This window comes from Myxocyprinus asiaticus, chromosome 28 (genome assembly GCF_019703515.2).
Source record: "Myxocyprinus asiaticus isolate MX2 ecotype Aquarium Trade chromosome 28, UBuf_Myxa_2, whole genome shotgun sequence".
Lineage (NCBI taxonomy): Eukaryota > Metazoa > Chordata > Actinopteri > Cypriniformes > Catostomidae > Myxocyprinus > Myxocyprinus asiaticus.
The window spans coordinates 39,022,236-39,040,982 of record NC_059371.1 but is presented as its reverse complement, the minus strand read 5'-3'; the positions used below and the strand labels follow the sequence as shown (position 1 = coordinate 39,040,982).

Sequence of the window (18,747 nt, the reverse complement as noted above, 5' to 3'; positions counted from 1 at the left end):
CTGTTTACTTGCATTGTTTGGACAAACTGAGCTGAAATCTGCTTATAAAAATCTTCACTTCGGTTCTGTTGAAGAAGGAAAGTCACACACATCTGGAATTTTCATTTTTGGGTGAAATAACCGTTTAAGCTAAACATTAAGATCATATTAAGAAGAAAGTATTTTAACTCAGAAAAAGTTACATATCCCGGGATACTCCATTAACAAAGCTGAAGATGTTTGTGCTCCTCATCTATCAGGCACACAAAAAATTTCCATGAAGTTGTGCATAAGTAGGAACTCTTTTCTAAATAGTCTGATCAGATGGTTGTTTTCTTTTAAAGCCATACATAACCAGCCCTTGTTTAAGTGCAGTGGTTGATTGACAGGTGAGTGGGTGGTGCTTCACTGATGTCTGAAACGCATCAGGACGGAGTTCACCTCAAATGCGATGTTGTCACGATTCTATGGAACTATAACTCGCAAAGAAATAAAGTCCAAATTGCGTGATATATTCACAATTATGAGATATAAACTCGCAATTGCGGTATAAAGTCTATAAAACCTTGCAAACTGCAACTTTATTTCTCCCAATTGCGTGATATGAAATAAATAGCGAGTTTATATCTTCTCAACTGGTTGAAATGAAGTCGCAATTCAAGGCATCATATGTTTCCTACTCCCTCTAAATGTGGTACTCGAGATTCACTGATTAAACCTGCATTTAGCACTGACCCCTTATAATCTTTACACCAGGTATTCTTTCGGGGTTTCTCTCGACCTGAAGGCCCTGGCTGTCAATTATGCATACCTGGACAACTGTGTGTATTGGAGAACCAAAAGTGCTATAATACAGCATCAATAGAGTCAGAACACGCTTTATTTATTTCAAAACTAACATTAATTTCCAGCAGAGTAACATTCACATGAATTACTTCTTTTTACAAAACACAGCTTGGCACATTTTAAAAAAATCATCTGAAAAAAATGTCATTCTACTCAGTCCGTCCATGTGAGCAACGGAGACTGTTGTTCGAGTCATCTGATGGTGCGGTACATCATGAAGTCTACAGTGGTGCATCGTGGAAATTTGCCGATGGAGCTCTCCTCCACGGGTGTGTACACCTTGATCTGCCGCATGTGTGTGTCACGGCCGTTCTGGTGGTTGGCCAACACAGCGATCTGGATCATGAAGGTTCTGATAGGATTGTTCACCACATCCAACAGAGGAATGTGAATCCAACCGCTCGGCTCCACCATCTCCAACTGCTGCTCACTCATACACACACACATTCATTTTGTGAAAATGACCGAATGATTGCACATTATCCCACTTATTACACAACTACTTAATAAATAAATAAATGGACATAAAATATTGATTCAAGTTTTATGTGAGAAGAAAGAGACCATGAAGTGATGCGAAAGACATGAAACTAGCACAGCTATGTAGGAAAATGTTTGCATGGGCTGGGACAACGATCAATTATATAGTAAAGTAGTAGACAATATACAAAAATATATTTGTGTTTCTCACCCGGATCTCCTGCAAATTGTGGAAGTTGTTTCCCACTCTGACTGAGATCTTGCTGGGAGTGTAGCTCTCATCTGATTTATAATCAGCATAAATACATAACATCTTCACAGTAGTCTTCCTCCTGACAGTACACAACATTGAGGATTCACACATATTATTTGATCCAAGATGAAAGACATTCCTTCAATGTCTAGAACCCTTAAAGGGATAGCTCACCCAAAAATTAAGATTCTCTCATCATTTACTCACCCTAAAGCCATCCCAGATGTGTGACTTTCTTTCATCTGCTGAACTGAAATGAATATATTTAGAAGAATTTCTCAGCTCTTTTGGTCCATACAATGCAAGTAAATGGGTGCCAAAATTTTGAAGCTCAAAAAAATCACATAAGTCAGCATAAAGGTAATCCATACGACTCCAGTGGTTAAATCAATGTCTTCAGAAGTGATTATGATAGGTGTGGGTGAAAAACAGACCACTTTCACATTCTTCTTCTAGTGTTTTTGGTGATTAACATTTTTTCATGCGTATCGCCCCCAACTGGGTAGGGAGAAGAATTTCTTTTGGTCACCATTCACTTGCATTGTATGGAGCTACAGAGCTGAAATATTCTAAACATCTTCATTTGTGTCCAGCAGATGAAAGAAAGTCATACACATCTGGGAAGGCATGAGGGTGAGTAAATGATTTTTGGGTGAACTATCCCTTTAAGCAGTCCCAAACCTCACTACATATTGTAAACAGGGTGGCCGCGGGCTCCAAAAATACTTTTATATGATATATAGAAAAATTAAATTATAGCAAATGAGAAGTACAACAAAATTCTGAAATTAAACACTTAGTTTACACAACATTTGCTCTAAATTCACTCAAAAATATTTTTAACATGTACCCTCACAAGGGTGTTGATGTGTTTTGGAACTGTCAGATGAACTAATATTTCTCTGTTAATCTGCCAAGTAGGTGTGGTTATTGCCTTAAACGGTAATCTCAAATTGGCCAAATATCTGATTTGTTCTGACATATTTGTTGTGCGAGTCTCTCTCTCTCTCTCTCTGGATCTACCTGAACTGAATGTTCACCAGATGTGGCTGAGATCCGTCAGACTGCCAGTACGTCTCCAGATTGTCATCTCTCAACTGGTCGACTCCAAACCCTTCTCAAACAAGATGAGAATGAATACATGAATGCATGCATTAATAACTTAGCAGATGTGCACAAAATATGACTTCCAGTAGGTGATTAATGATCAAACACAGAGAGAATAAATAAGGACACACACACACACACACACACAAACACACACACACCGGGTTTGCAGGAAGACAGCGACCACACGGCTTGTGATCCGATCTCTCGGACTGTACCAGTGCGCTCCAGCTGCTTAGGGTCTGCACCTGGGGGGGTTTTGGTGGTGGTTGCCATGCTTACTGAGGAGAGAAAAGGAAGACAGAAGGCACAGATGAGTTTAAAACCCCAAATTATACAGTGTTTTGGCAGAGTGCGATTTGTTTGAAACATTAATAAGCTACCAGCTATATACATTTTAAAACAATAATGACATAAATCTGTATTTTTTATTAAAGCACATTTTTACCATGGTAATACTATGATATTTTGATATACAGTATTCCATTCAAGGTACTGAATAGTTCCCATATTCATATACCATGGTATTTACATGACAGTCTCAAGTAACTTTGTAATCATAATGAAAGTTCTCAAACAGCACAGTATTATCATGGTACATCTTTGTAAAGGCATGTACCTTACCATCTAACAACCAAACTTACACTAATAGAAAATGACTATAAACAGTGTTTCTAGTGTTTAATTAGTCTTAACTCGTTCTGAGCTACTGTATATTATTTTCAGTTCTTTTAATTGCAGCTTTAGTGAAAGCTGGTATTTTTAATGTTTAATTGCAAACATCTATCGGGTCAGTCAGACCAACAAAACAATGTCACTCACAGTTACTTCTTACTTCTGCGCTCACACTAACTTAAACTGAACGATATATTTCTAAAAAATGATCGAATATCATCATAAACATCCACAGTTCAGTGTCCATACTTCCCCGGCACTGCCGCGCAATGATGACGTCACTCAGCGCTCGTCCCTTTAGCGTCACGTTCTCTCGCGTTTCTTTGCTACTGGTGTTGTCTCGTGCGCGCCGCCGTTCGTTCGTCTCGTTACCCCGAAAGAACACATTCAGCGCTTATTAACGCGTTACAGTGACTTTCGCATCGGCGAGAGGTGAGCAGTGTTTTCATTAGTATTTTAAGGCGATTAAACGGAGATTTCAACCGACTATAAGCGAACCAGCTGTGCGCGCGTGGAGCCTTTAGCGCGAGGCCTTTAATTTGTCCCGTTTTCCCCAATAATATTTCTCGAACGTCATTTTGAAACACGGGTAAAATTATTAAAAGAGTGTTTCAAGAGAATGGAATCGAAGAATGTTAAGATTCTGAGATGAAATCATTTGGGGTGAATTCTTGCGTCATCGTTTTCCACTTGCGCGCGCACTGTAGTTTAATGTCTGTCCAGGGGCGTAGATTCCAGGGCGGAAGGGGTGGAGGTAACCACCCAATAATCAAAGCAAGCAAGTACCCCCCCCCCCCCCATCTAATATGTATACAATGATCAATGGAAACATGTAAACCCCCCCCCCCACCAATGTTCAAGCCAAATCTGCGCCCTTGTGTCTGTCTATAATGCGGAGACAGTAGGTGTCCATATGGAGTGGTTTGGTCCCATTAATTTACTTTCAATGGGTGGTGTGGCTTTGTGGTGGGGCTGGTAACTAGAAGGTTGCAGGTTCGAGTCCGACAAGGGTTGATCCTCGAACTATCACCATTGATCCTAAGTGTGTACTCACACTAGGCAATCTGTACCATGCCCGAGCACGTTTGACCCCCAAAGTCCAGTTTGTTTGACTAGTGTGATCGTTCCAAACCATGCCTTGGCCCACTTGAAGAGGTGGGCTCGGTCATGGTTCAGTTGGTTTAGGCACGGTACGCATCTTGTGTGATCGTTGACCGTGTCCGGGCACGGAACTCGAAACATGACGTGATGCGACTGGCATAGGTGCAGTGTTTACTGGAAATTTGGGCAGACATGAATATACAGGAACAACTGGATACAACACACAAGAACCCCAAGATATTTGGTAAAATTCGCAACTATCTTTGTGCTCGTGGATACCAAAGAACCATTGAGCAATGTCGTGACAAGCTGAAAAAACTGCGGGATCGGTATCTGAAGGTACGGGATGCACTCCGTAAATCTGGCAGCTCGTCGGACAAAAAGGATAAATTCCAGTGGTACGATGCTGTCAACAATTACGCATGTGAGAGGGCCATGTGTCACCGTGCCCCAAACAACTCAAAATAAGCCACAAAGTAACTTTACAATGATGGACTCCTATGTGCTCTGCGAGAGCGCTTCCAGTTTTCTTCAAAACAAAAAGTTGCATCGTAATGACGTAAGCGTGCTCAGGCCCAGAATGTTTTTTTATTTTATTTTTTATCCCCTTTTCTCCCAATTTGGAATGCCCAATTCCCACTACTTAGTAGGTCCTCGTAGTGGCACGGTTACTCACCTCAATCCGGGTGGCGTAGGACAAGTCCCAGTTGCCTCCGCTTCTGAGACCGTCAATCTGCGCATCTTATCACGTGGCTCGTTGTGCATGACACCGCGGAGACTCCCAGCATGTGGAGGCTCATGCTACTCTCCACGATCCACGCACAACTTACCACACACCCCATTGAGAGCGAGAACCACTAATAGTGACCACGAGGAGGTTACCCCATGTGACTCTACCCTCCCTAGCAACCGGGCCAATTTGGTTGCTTAGGAGACCTGGCTGGAGTCACTCAGCACGACCTAGATTCGAACTCGTGACTCTATGGGTGTTAGTCAGCGTCAGTACTCGCTGAGCTACCCAGGACCGGAATGTTAAGTGCAATGTGAGTGCAGGCCAGTGGAGGAGTGGGGAGGGGGGACAATCGTGCTTGGGCACGGTACAAGGCATCCGGGCCTAGTGTGAGTATGCCCTAAAACTCCGCCGGTTACTGCAAGAGGATAGTACTTGTAATAAGTGTGCTGCTTGTCACTTTGGATAAAACTGGGCTATAAATAAACGATTAGTAATTAGATGTGTAATATCTGCGTTTAATATGTGGGCAGTGTTGTGTATGTGCGTTTAAATAAGCATGGTGCCAGTGCTGCACTGTCAAATATGGCAACTCGGCAACCTTATTCATCATTCTGATGGTGCCGTGACCCGTCTGACTGACGAGAGACACAGAATGGAAAATATTCTTCCATCTGATCTATACAGAGGTGGACTGGCGTAGTTTTGAGATGGTTTTTCCTGCCAGACTGATTCAGATTAATGCAGATACCATCTGGTTAACAGTCACCATAAGTGAGACTGGAACAGCTGGGCCGTGTGTCATCAGCTGGCTAGAGGTGGTCTGTTTCATATCTTGGAAACAAACCTCTTTGTCTTTTTCTCTTTCTAGTGAGGTCTAGACCTCCTCTTGTCCTGTTGATCTGCGTCGCCCATGTGCGACGACAAGCCCTCCAAATGGCCGACAAGAACACCCGAATCGCCATCGTGAACCACGACAAGTGTAAACCCAAGAAATGTCGTCAAGAGTGCAAGAAGAGCTGTCCTGTGGTGCGCATGGGTAAGAATCACATACAGACACCTGATTTCGATCAGCTTTGAGGAGGTTTCGTTTGCTAATTTTTTGCACGTGCATGTGTTTTCTCAGGTAAACTGTGTGTTGAAGTCTCACCGCAGAGTAAAATCGTCTGGATCTCGGAGTCTCTTTGCATCGGTTTGTGGAATCTGTATCAAGGTACTTGAACGCTCCTCCATTCAGATTCTGTGTGCTCATGGCTTCAATGGCAAAATTAAACGCAAATGGACAACGCTAACACATTAATGAGCAATTGCACAATTTCTTTTTATTTTTTTAAGTTATAGGCCTACACATTTATTCTGCCATATCTGAAGGCTAAGCACAGACATGATGGTTTTGCATGCACTGAAATATTTAGAGAAACATTTCTGGTGCTTTAAAGGAAACACATTTTTCTCAGCGGCAATTTGCCTATTATAGCACCCTATAGGGATGTTAATGATTAATCGAAATCGGTTTTAATGAAGTCAGATATGTATCAAGAAGATATATAGAAGTTATTTTTAACAGTAATTCATTAACAGTAATTAAACAATTCACAAATTCATACTAAACATTGCCTAAATGTATTAAAATACACTGAACTAAGATTATTTTAAGAGGAAAATGGCAATACTTGCATTTCTTAAGTGTAATAATTTAAATTGTATTTAAACAGCAGGCTACATGCAGATATTATTTTGAGTCCTCCATGTGCGTTTTGAGATATTAACGTTAACGATTAATCGATTAATTGATTGTTAATTTCCACGACGATCGATTATATAATGTCTGAAAATGTACATCCCTAGCGCCCTATGAAATCCCAAATACAGCGTTTTCTGTTTTGTTTTTTGATTCTGTGTTTTGAAGTGTAATTAAAAAATTATTTTAAGTCTAATCAATGATTTTATAAAGATTTAATCAAATTAAAATAATTACTACAATTACTTTTCAACATACCATGCAGATCCTCACAGCACAATCCAAAATGAAACATTGGATATTTATTTTTTTGTCAACAGAGCATCACAGTATTAATGCATTTGATGAAACTTTTATTCAGTACAGCAGCTCTCTTGGTTGTGAGATATTGCTAAAAGCAGGGGTTTTCAAAGTCTTAAACAGTAAGCCTCCCTCTGACAAAATGTACAAGACTGTGCCCCCCTTTACCCCCCACCCCAGTGCAGATTTATATACATACAATAATGTTGTATACTGTATAGGCCTATACAATAGCCAAGTAAATAATAAATAAGATAGCCTATGCTAAATGTCAAAAATATCTTTCTTCCATTAACAACAGCTGTACATTCAGGCCACTTATTTGATGTTTTTATCAGGTATTTTCCTCTAGTGTTATAGTATCAAAATTCACCATATTACAGGTGTTGGAATAATTCACCAATGATGATCAATAACCTTAAATTCAGACTTATTCAGCAATACGTCATACACTGGTGCACGAGTAACGCCTATACATGTTTTATTAATAATTTGAAACCGTATTCTGCGTTATTTGTATTAAATATACATGTTTGCCCTTATGACAGTGGAATTACTTAAACGGATAGTTCACCCAAAAATGAAAATTCTCTCATTATTCACTTACGCTGATACCATCCCAGATGTGTATGTCTGTCTGTCTTCAGCAGAACACAAATGAAGATTTTTAGAAGAAGATAGAGCTCTGTCAGGTCCTTATAATGGAAGTAAACAGGTGCCAGCTTTTTGATGGTCCAAAAGTCACATTTAGGCAGCATAAAAGTAATCCACACAACTCCAGTCGATCAATGAATGTCTTCCGAAGCGAATCGATAGGTTTATATAAGAAACAAGTTGATAATTAAAATGTTTTTAACTTTAAATCGGCACTTCCATCCAGGTCTCTGATGCAGTTTGACCTGACGGAGCTCTATCTTCTTCTAAAAATCTTCATTTGTGTTGTGCTGAAGACAGGAAGTCATACACATCTGGGATGGCATCTAGGTAAGTGAATAATGAGAGAATTTTAATTTTTGGGTGAACTATTCCTTTAAATGTTTTTAGCCAATATTTGTGATAAACTTGCATCACATGAGCCAGTATCCATCTCTATGTGAAACTACACTTGTCACAAACACACGAAGACACATCAACCCGATATCATGTTGAACTCGTAACAATGGACACATCGTGACAGATGAACAGAGGCAGAGCTATATGGTTTCGTAATAGAGTCTCAAGTGCACAGTACGCGCTTTGAGCATGCATGTGTACTCTATGAGCGAGAGCAGGTAGATTTCATAGAGGAGCATATACCTTGAAAAGGGTGAGCAGTTGATTCCAGATTACACGATTTCTATGAAACAGAGATTGGACCACGGCGCGAATACAGAAGCAATGCAATCCTTCCTCATGATCACGCAGCGTGTTACTATTTCCAGGTTTAATTTAGATTTTGAATAGACTTGAAAAGATTTTTGAATCCCACGATGTGGGTTTGTTTTCTCTTTTAATCGTTTACTGTAATTTTGAGTGTGACTGATTTAAGGAGGGTGTAGCTGTATGCTGGGTTGGAAATCTTGTGGATTAATAGTGGTGTTTTCCTTATTGCATCACGTGTTGTTCTGAAAGCAAAAAGAAATAAATTAAACACTGAATGTAGGCTGTAATTTGCGCAGCCTGTCCGGAGCAAAGCGTGCGTGTTTATTCGTGCGATTAACCGAAAATGAAGCGCTGTCGGCTCGTGATGCACGAATGGCTTGCACGCGCTGCGCAAGTCTGTCGGGTATACTGCAGTCTCGTTACATTTTAACTTTTTGTTTAGCCTCCATTTCAGCTCATGAAAACAATGTTGTATTTCACTTATTGTGAAGCTCGAGTCTGGGGTAGTATATACCAGGGGTTTCCAAACTGGGGTCCAGGGACCCCCAGGGGTCCACAAGAGGGTTCAAGGGGGTCCGTGGAAAATTTCCAAGAAAGAAAAAATATTTTTCAGATAATTAGAGAGGCACAGATATGAACAATTTTGGCCGAAACAAAACCAATTTTAACAAAAAACTACAGGCCGATTCTGATGTGACTGTATGCCAATAACTTATTTTGTCAGATCACTGTTTTGCTTAATTATGCTTTAAAAATGTACAAAGAGGTACAAATGCTATTTTATTGTTCTAACAGTAAATAATTTCCATTGAATGTGGATTGGATCTGTTGAACAGCTGACAGGCCAATTTAAGAGAGCAATGAAAATACAAGATAAAAAGTATAACACAACGATTTATGAAGGTTATTTTGCACTTCTAAAACATTTTTGCACTTCTGTTTTTGCCGTTTCAAACAATACAATTCACATTTAACGTATTATGATAGAACATTACAAATTCATATTATAAATTATTACATTCACCATGCTTTACTTTTTCGGATTTCATTTATTTTGGTAGGTATTTCTTCATATTACACTGAGAAATTATTATAAACTTTATATTATAAAGTTATTATAATAAATTATTATAAACATTGCAATCAATTTACTTAATTATTTATAAATAAACCATCAGTTTTTCAAATCAGTGTTTTCATGCTTATGCAATCAAAAGCATAAAAACACAGATATAAGAAAACGATGGTTGATATTGGCGGTTTATATCAATGGTTATTTAATTTGGTCAATAATTGGCTGATACATTGGTACATCCCTAGAGATAATATTTTAATGATTTATTTTGGCTTTAGTACGATAACAATGTAAAAGCTAATTATTTAATTTGTCTTTATAATATCACACACACAAAAAAAAAAACTTTATACACAAAAAAATATATCAACCTTTATATATTTTAGGAGGGGGTCCCTTGCAAGGTGGTTGTCATATTTGGGGGTCCTTGCCATCAAAAAGTTTGAAAACCCCTGGTATATACTGTGGCATCAGTGCCAGTGTAACTCCATGTGGACTGCCTATTTACAAAGTCAGTTTAAGAATCAGCTGACTTTAAAATATTATTTGAATTTTGAAAATATTTAAGGTAAAAATTTGAATGTAGTTTTTCTGCCCAATTGATAGCCCTAATTCGAATAAATGTGTAGAGATGGCCACTCATACACTGAAAACACCTCATCATGATCATCACGCGCACTCTTGTGTGTGAGATGACCGAGACAGAGAGCACTCTGAAGTGCACAGCATGCACAGACAATGTACTTATTTAATTCAATCACAGCTTTACGGGGATTAATAATCGAACTGGGCCATGGAGCAAACTGCTTATCTGGAGGTGAGAAACTACCATCAAAAACACACAAAAACGCCAAAATAAAAGCTCAATTGTCAAATTCTGTGACAGTTGCTTTGTACAGTTAATTCCGTTTGTATGACTGGATTCCACGATTCCGACCTCGTGTTCCGGATTGCGGAAATCATTCCTACTTAGTGGTCGACCGATATGGGTTTTTTAATGCCCAATGCCGATATCCTGAGAGCAGGGTGGCCGATAGGCCGATATATATCACACAATTTAATATAGTAAATAACAAACATAAAATTGCTAAAAATAATAATAATAATAATAATAATAAACTCTTATTTAGCACTATATTTACTCAATTTCACACAAAACAAAAAAGCAATATTGTATTTTAAATGGTAGATAGCAGTTTCTTCAGATTTCTGTTTAGTCATCAAATTTTAGTAATTTATTTGCAGATGAAGAAATTGTTAATTGAAAAGAAGGGAATAACAGTACACACAGTTGTCCAGCAACCATGGATGGCATGTCCACGTTAGCAATCGCATTTACTCAAAAAATACTGAATATTACCAATTGTACATACTGTGCATAGTGAATAAGACATTGACTTATAGCACACGTGAAGTGCTTTTACCTTGGGCTGCATCCGTAAATGTAGGCAGCTGACTTGCTATCTTTCTGCCTAATCAGTTAATGGCTTAACTGACATCTGTTGTGAATGAATGGAACGCTTAAGGAAATTGGTCTCTGAACAGTTTGAAAAGCACCTTATTTTCATCGTACCTCCGTATACAGCCTCTGGAGGCAGCATTTTCCTAGTTTCGGACGCAGCCTTGAAGTTGCACTCACGCACTCGTGCGGATCCAGCAATCTCCTGACAGTTTAAACGGCCTGAATCGCCTAATTGGATTGTCACAAACAGACCATTTGTGAATGAGAGGAACTTTTGATCCTGATCCTTAACTTTTTGATTCTAGCCGATAGAATATGCGCTTCAGAGGAAGATATTAGATGAACACTCGACGGGAAGAAAACAATGGATTTTCCTGAGGTTCGTGAATTACATATTTTTAAATGAGATATCTGCATATTTGCAGATGGTATATAATAGTAGTTTTATTGATATTTGCCTTTTATCATTAGAAAAGTTACAGGGAACTGTTGAGGAGAGACTGTTAGAATACGGAATGGAATATTAGAGGTAAATAAATGAGCATTCTACAGGATGCTGGATCTGCTCAAGTTGTGTGAGGTTGGTTTATTACATCTGTTTAAACAAGATATGCGCATATTTGCAAACGGTATATGATATTAGTTTTATTGATATTTGCCTTTTTATCATTAGACAAGACAGTTAAAAGTTACAGGGAACTGTTAAGGAGAGAGTGGGAGAATGAAATGACATGAATGAATAATCTGCCGCGGCTTTGATATGAGGATCGTTTAAATGACACTGTGTTACACACCGGTCTATTATTTTAGTAACACGATGGCACATAACAACAAAATGAACCGTGATTGGTCGTTTACATGTTTCAGTTGCTTAACATGCAAGCAGTCGATTTTCGCCGCAACAAGAAAAAAATATTTATCGGCCAATGCAATCATTAAAAAAGTCAGAATATCGGCCAATTTATCAGCCTCTGTGGTATATCGGTCGACCACTAGTCCTACTATTACCTTGGCATGGTAAAGATGAAGGAATGCAGTGCTAAATATTTTCTTCTCTGTCATCAGTTGCACTTATTTCTTTTTTGAAAAGCTAGCGAATTAAAGCTGAAGTATGGAATTCCTGCGACACCAAACGGAATTGCAGCCATTGCCGTTGGCCAAACAAAGAGAGAGTCCCACCCCCAACTCACGCCATTGGTTGAGTAACGTTGTTGGGCGTGTCTAAGCGGGTCGCTCTAAACAAACAGAAATTTTCAGAGTGCCACAGAAAGACAGTGCTTACAGTTTCCAAGAAAATTAACCTATGAATGGCTTACTAATAGTTGATTCTGCATATTGAGCTGGGACTGAAAGTATTTTAACACAGAAAAAGTTACATACATCAGCTTCAGGAGTGCTTAAATTAAATCGACCGTCCAATAACAACTCTAGAACTCAACAACATAGTTAAAGCTTGTTCTTCAAGTTCAACATTGTCACAGTTCTGAGTTTTGTCAAATCTTTAACCACATACAGTAGTACTTGATGATAAAGTGGAATGGGGTTCCATTTACATTTTAGCACTGAAAAACCTATTTGATATGTTTGCATTAATGTTTTATATATTGATTTGTTTTTAAGAAATGTCCATTTGGTGCTCTATCAATCATCAACCTGCCAAGCAACCTGGAGAAGGAAACCACTCACAGATACTGTGCCAATTCCTTCAAACTTCACAGGTACGAACATGTCACTAATATGTAATTATTGTACAGCGTGTGTGTTTTACTCTAACAAGTATTTGTGTTTGTCAGGTTGCCCATCCCTCGTCCAGGAGAGGTGCTGGGGCTTGTAGGCACTAACGGTATCGGGAAGTCTACTGCTCTTAAAAACAGAAACCAAACTTGGGAAGATTTGATGTGAGGCTCTTTAAAACAAACTCTCCAAATCTGATTCTAGTTTAGAGCTCTGTGTTTGTCTTCAACAAATGTGTGTTGCTCCAGGCTCCCCCTGACTGGCAGGAGATCCTGGCATATTTCCGTGGCTCTGAGCTGCAGAACTACTTCACCAAGATCCTGGAGGACGACCTGAAGGCCATCGTTAAATATGTCGATCAGATCCCCAAAACCGTAAAGGTTAGTATGAAGTAGTAGTCAACAAATGTGAGGTTTTCAATAGACAAATATTACAGTTGTTGGTCAGTTATGTTTGTGTGTAGCTGTATTGTTAGTGTTTATTGTTTGATTGTGGCAGCAAATTTAGAAGTTCATGTGTTTATTGTGTTTTGAAGTCCATGGGCTATATTCGGAATGTGGCTCTGATGAGCTGTTATGTGTCTGTTTGTCCTGTAGGGGTCAGTAGGAGCTATCCTGAGCAGGAAGGACGACACCAAGTCAGAAGAGCTGGTGTGTGAACAGCTAGGTGTGTAGTACACATGCATTTCTATTTGTGAAGACTTATATTGATTAACTTTTTGTTGCATCATATTAGTATATAATGCATGTAGCTGATTGTGTTTTGATTGGTCAGATCTGTTGCAATTGCGTGACCGTAATGTTGAGGACCTATCAGGAGGAGAGCTGCAGAGATTCGCCTGTGCAGTCGTCTGCATTCAACGAGCTGATATGTGAGTCTTTCTTTTCCTCTCCTCTTGTCTCGTCTTGTAATTTAAGACTCTGTAGCGCTGATTGTTCTCTCGTTGTAGTTTCATGTTTGACGAGCCGTCCAGTTATCTCGATGTGAAACAGAGGCTGCGAGCTGCCATCACCATCCGCTCCCTCATCTTTCCAGACAGGTGAATCTTTGTTTTTGAAGCTAATTTGAAACTGTAGTTTACAAGATACTACTAATAATAACACTGTTTTGAGAACAGTTAAGCTGTTGTCACACGGCTGAAAAGGTAATAATGTTACGAGCATTGCAACTTTTAGTCCGTCTGCCCAGCACTCTTCTGACATCTGTCTGTCTTTGTGTGGGTACATCATTGTTTTGTGTGTTGGATTACCTGTCAGACTTCATCTGCTGTCTGTATGGAGTGCCCAGTGCTTATGGAGTGGTCACTATGCCCTTCAGCGTCAGAGAAGGTACAATTCTCTCTCACACACACACACACACACACAGGCTGTCTCAACACCTATCAAACCGCCTACCATAAAAACATTTTTAGGCTGCTTACAGACTAAGCAACTTTTTGGGTATAATAGTGAGGTGCCTACTTGGACAAATTTTCTGGGGATCATAGTGAGCTGCCTACTTGGACAGCTTTTTTAAGCATCATAGTGAGGTGCCTACCTAAACAGTATTTGTAGAGATCATAGCGAGCTGCATACTTACACAGCTTTTTCAGCATCAATAGTGAGCTGCCTACCTAGACAAAATTTTAGGGAGCATAGTGAGCTACCTCGCTAGACAGAATTTTTAGGGATCATAGTAAGCTACCTAGCTAAACTGAATTTTTAGGGATCATAGTGAGCTGCCTAACTAGACAAAATTATTAGGTATCAGAGTGAGCATACTAACTAGACAGAATTTTTAGGGTTCATTGTGAGCTGTCTACCTAGCTTGAATTGTTAGGGATCATCGGGAGCTGCCTAGCTTGACAGAATTTTAAGGGATCATAGTGAGCTGCCTAGCTAAACAGCCTTTTTAGGGATCATAGTCAGCTCCTTACCTAGACAGAATTTTTAGGGATCATCGTGAGCTGCCTAGCTAGACAGAATTTTTATAGATCATCTTGAGTTGCCTAGCTAGACAGTATTTGTAGAAATCACAGTGAGCTGCCTACCTAGACAGACAGACAGAATTTTTAGGGATCATAGTGAGCTGCCTACCTAGACAGAATCTTTAGGGATCATACTCAGCTGCCTAGACAGAATTTTTAGGGATCATAGTCAGCTGCCTACCTAGACAGAATCTTTAGAGATCATAGTCAGCTGCCTATCTAGACAGAATTTTTAGGGATCATAGTGAGCTGCCTAGCTTAACAGCCTTTTTAGGGATCATAGTCAGCTCCCTACCTAGACAGAATTTTTAGGGATCACAATGAGCTGCCTAGCTAGACAGAATTTTGAGGGATCATTTTGAGCTGCCTACCTAGACAGAATTTTTAGGGATCATAGTCAGCTGCCTACCTAGACAGAATCTTTAGAGATCATAGTCAGCTGCCTATCTAGACAGAATTTGTAGGGATCATAGTGAGCTGCCTAGCTTAACAGCCTTTTTAGGGATCATAGTCAGCTCCCTACCTAGACAGAATTTTTAGGGATCACAATGAGCTGCCTAGCTAGACAGAATTTTGAGGGATCATTTTGAGCTGCCTACCTAGACAGAATTTTTAGGGATCATAGTCAGCTGCCTACCTAGACAGAATCTTTAGAGATCATAGTCAGCTGCCTATCTAGACAGAATTTGTAGGGATCATAGTGAGCTGCCTAGCTTAACAGCCTTTTTAGGGATCATAGTCAGCTCCCTACCTAGACAGAATTTTTAGGGATCACAATGAGCTGCCTAGCTAGACAGAATTTTGAGGGATCATTTTGAGCTGCCTACCTAGACAGAATTTTTAGGGATCATAGTCAGCTGCCTACCTAGACAGAATCTTTAGGGATCACAGTGAGCTGCCTACTTGGACAGAATTTTTAGGGATCATAGTGAGCTGCCTACTTGGACAGAATATTTAGGGATCATAGTGAGCTGCCTACCTAGACAGAATCTTTAGGGATCACAGTGAGCTGCCTACTTGGACAGAATTTTTAGGGATCATAGTGAGCTGCCTACTTGGACAGAATTTTTAGGGATCATAGTGAGCTGCCTACTTGGACAGAATTTTTAGGGATCATAGTGAGCTGCCTACTTGGACAGAATTTTTAGGGATCATAGTGAGCTGCATACCTGGACAGAATTTGTAGGGATCACAGTGAGCTGCCTATCTAGATGGGAATGTCGGTATAATCCTCAAAAATGTGGTGGTGTTTTGAGACGCTGTCACTGTAAAACACTTTGTCTAAAACACACTCGCTTTCTTTTCGCTTTTTCAGGAATTAACATTTTCCTGGATGGCTACGTGCCGACAGAGAACCTGCGATTCAGAGAGACGTCTCTGGTGTTTAAAGTGGCAGAGACGGCCGCTGAAGAGGAAGTGAAGAAAATGTGTCGCTATCAGTATCCCAACATGAAGAAGAGCATGGGAGAGTTCAGCCTCGGTATCACAGAGGGAGAGTTCACGGACTCTGAGATCATGGTCATGCTCGGAGAAAATGGTGAGAGATGTGGAGAGATGTAAAAGGAAGTTAATGAATCTTGTTTGTTTTTTTTCCCCTTTTCCACTAAAGAGAGCTTTTCCAATTTCAGGAACTGGAAAGACCACGTTCATTAGAATGCTTGCAGGAGGCCTCAAACCAGATGGAGGAGGTGCAATTCAGCTTTACACACACGCATATAACAATGACAAGACTATGGTAGCTGCTCGTTATCAATCAGAAATGTTTGGTACGTTATTTTAGTAAACGCAAACATTTTGATTAATCCTGTTAACTACAAATGATGTACATAGGCAAACAGTTACACACATTACACACAAAGTCGGAACAAATTTTTCTTACTCTCTTGCTCTGGTAACTGAGTGTCGTGTCTCAGGTGAGGTGCCAATCCTGAACGTGAGCTACAAACCACAGAAGATCAGCCCGAAGTTTAAAGTAAGTTTACACTCTCTGTAAATGTTCAGCCTTACTCTACGTCATACTGCAGGAATCGTAACTGTGCGTGTTGTGTTTTCAGGGCAGTGTACGAGCCCTTCTACATGATAAGATCAGAGACGCATACACACACCCTCAGTTCGTCACTGATGTTATGAAGCCCATGCAGATAGAGAGCATCATCGACCAGGACGTGAGTCTGTATTGCACACATTAACTGATTCAAGCTGACACACTCTGCTTCAAATACACACCGATTCAAAAACACATACAGTACATTGATGGTGTGTCTCTCTCTGTAGGTCCAGAATCTGTCTGGTGGGGAGTTGCAGCGTGTTGCCTTGGCTTTGTGTTTAGGGAAACCATCAGATGTGTATCTGATCGACGAGCCGTCTGCCTATCTAGACTCTGAGCAGCGTCTGATGGCTGCCAGGGTTATCAGACGGTAATGTATCTACAACACCTACACAGTAGAACTTGACTGATAGGGTTTTTTTTTTTTTTTTTACCTACATGGATAAAGACTAACAATATACTTATAATTGAAATTCAACAATAAAAACAACCCTTATGGAATTTTTATAATATTAAAGAACCGAATCAAACTGATTATTGTCTACCTCTACTCCACATTTCAGTCATCCTCTAGACTCATCTTTGATCCTTATTTTCAGTAATTTTCTTGCTCTCTTGTGCAGATTCATCCTTCATGCCAAGAAGACTGCGTTTGTGGTGGAGCATGACTTCATCATGGCCACTTACTTGGCGGACCGAGTCATCGTCTTCGACGGAGTTCCCTCCAAAAACGCTATCGCAAATGCGTACGTTTCATCATAACTCTTTTTCCTTGATGATCTGTAAGATCGATGGAGATGTGTCTAAGTTTATGTTGATTGTATATGTTTGTATCAGTCCACAGAACCTGTTGGCTGGAATGAATAAGTTTTTAGGACAGCTGGAGATCACGTTCAGGAGAGACCCCAACAACATCAGACTAAGGATTAACAAACTAAATTCCATTAAGGTAAATGTCTTGTTAAATTTGACTTTGAACTAAATCGATATTATCATCAAATTAATAGCCTAATGTAAATGATATGTCCAATATTTAATTTCATGGTAACGAGGCCAAAAAAAAAAACAAGTTAGTAAGATGTCATTGAATTGTAGAGGAGTTTGCAAAAAAAAAATAGACCATATTTTTGAGATTTATAGGTTAGGAAAGTGCCATCATTGGTGCATATGTTTCCCAAAAATGCTGTCTAAGCTTAACTAGCTAATGTGCACCATTGTTTTTAGTACTTGTTGTTAGAAAAACCCTCCCATTTTTCTTTTTTCATTTAAGGATGTGGAACAAAAAAAGAGTGGAAACTACTACTTCCTGGATGACTGAAGATCCCAGTGCACAGAATTCCAGAAATGTCCTCATGCCACAGGGTAGCCGCTCTATGACATCAAGCCAACAAACACTGGCACTGTGGACTTAAAGGTTGGACTGAACTATCACCACCATTGCTCTGCCCTGTGGGTTCTGTTCCTCTCTTTCTGTTATTGGCATGATTCAACAGCCAAAAATGATCATGTTGTTTTTTGTCAGATGCTCTGAGATGACAAGAAAGCTCATGATCCCACGCAAATAGAGGAGAGGACATTTATTTAAGAAAAGTTGGAAAGATTTGTTTCTGGCCAAGTTATTATTAACATAACCAAGGTTCTTTCTGGTCTCAAAGTGGTGTGAAAGACTTTAAACATGCAACTGTATGTTTTGAATGAAATATTTTAATCATGCTACACAATGTATTACATATTAAACAACTGATTTCCCAAAATTCAAGAGTCTTCTGAAGATCCAACTGAAGCTGTTCGATATTAAAACAAATCACACACACTTCCGTTGTGTCAATGATTGGATGACGCATCAGTGCAGTGAGATTGTTTTGGAATAAACTGACTTAAAATCGAAA

At 39.6% G+C, this 18,747-nt stretch overlaps 1 protein-coding gene and 1 pseudogene across 3 annotated transcripts; one reads left to right on the top strand and one right to left on the bottom strand.

Moving 5' to 3' along the window:
* Nucleotides 1–847: 847 nt before the first annotated feature.
* anapc10 (anaphase promoting complex subunit 10) lies at nucleotides 848–4,038 on the bottom strand. 3 transcript variants are annotated; one of them, XM_051659690.1, is made up of 5 exons: nucleotides 3,488–4,038; nucleotides 2,827–2,946; nucleotides 2,582–2,672; nucleotides 1,517–1,637; nucleotides 848–1,248 (listed from the first exon to the last, which is right to left on the bottom strand). In XM_051659690.1, exons 2-5 carry the CDS (start codon nucleotides 2,939–2,941, stop codon nucleotides 1,018–1,020), a joined length of 558 nt encoding a protein of 185 aa, XP_051515650.1. In that variant the 5' UTR covers nucleotides 2,942–2,946; nucleotides 3,488–4,038; the 3' UTR covers nucleotides 848–1,017. The 3 variants fall into 3 exon arrangements, with proteins under 3 accessions (XP_051515650.1, XP_051515652.1, XP_051515651.1); XM_051659692.1 differs by having other exon boundaries at nucleotides 3,501–4,038; XM_051659691.1 differs by having other exon boundaries at nucleotides 3,590–4,038.
* Nucleotides 4,039–4,243: 205 nt separating this feature from the next.
* On the top strand, nucleotides 4,244–18,612 carry LOC127418853 (ATP-binding cassette sub-family E member 1-like; annotated as a pseudogene).
* The last annotated feature ends 135 nt before the right edge of the window (nucleotides 18,613–18,747 follow it).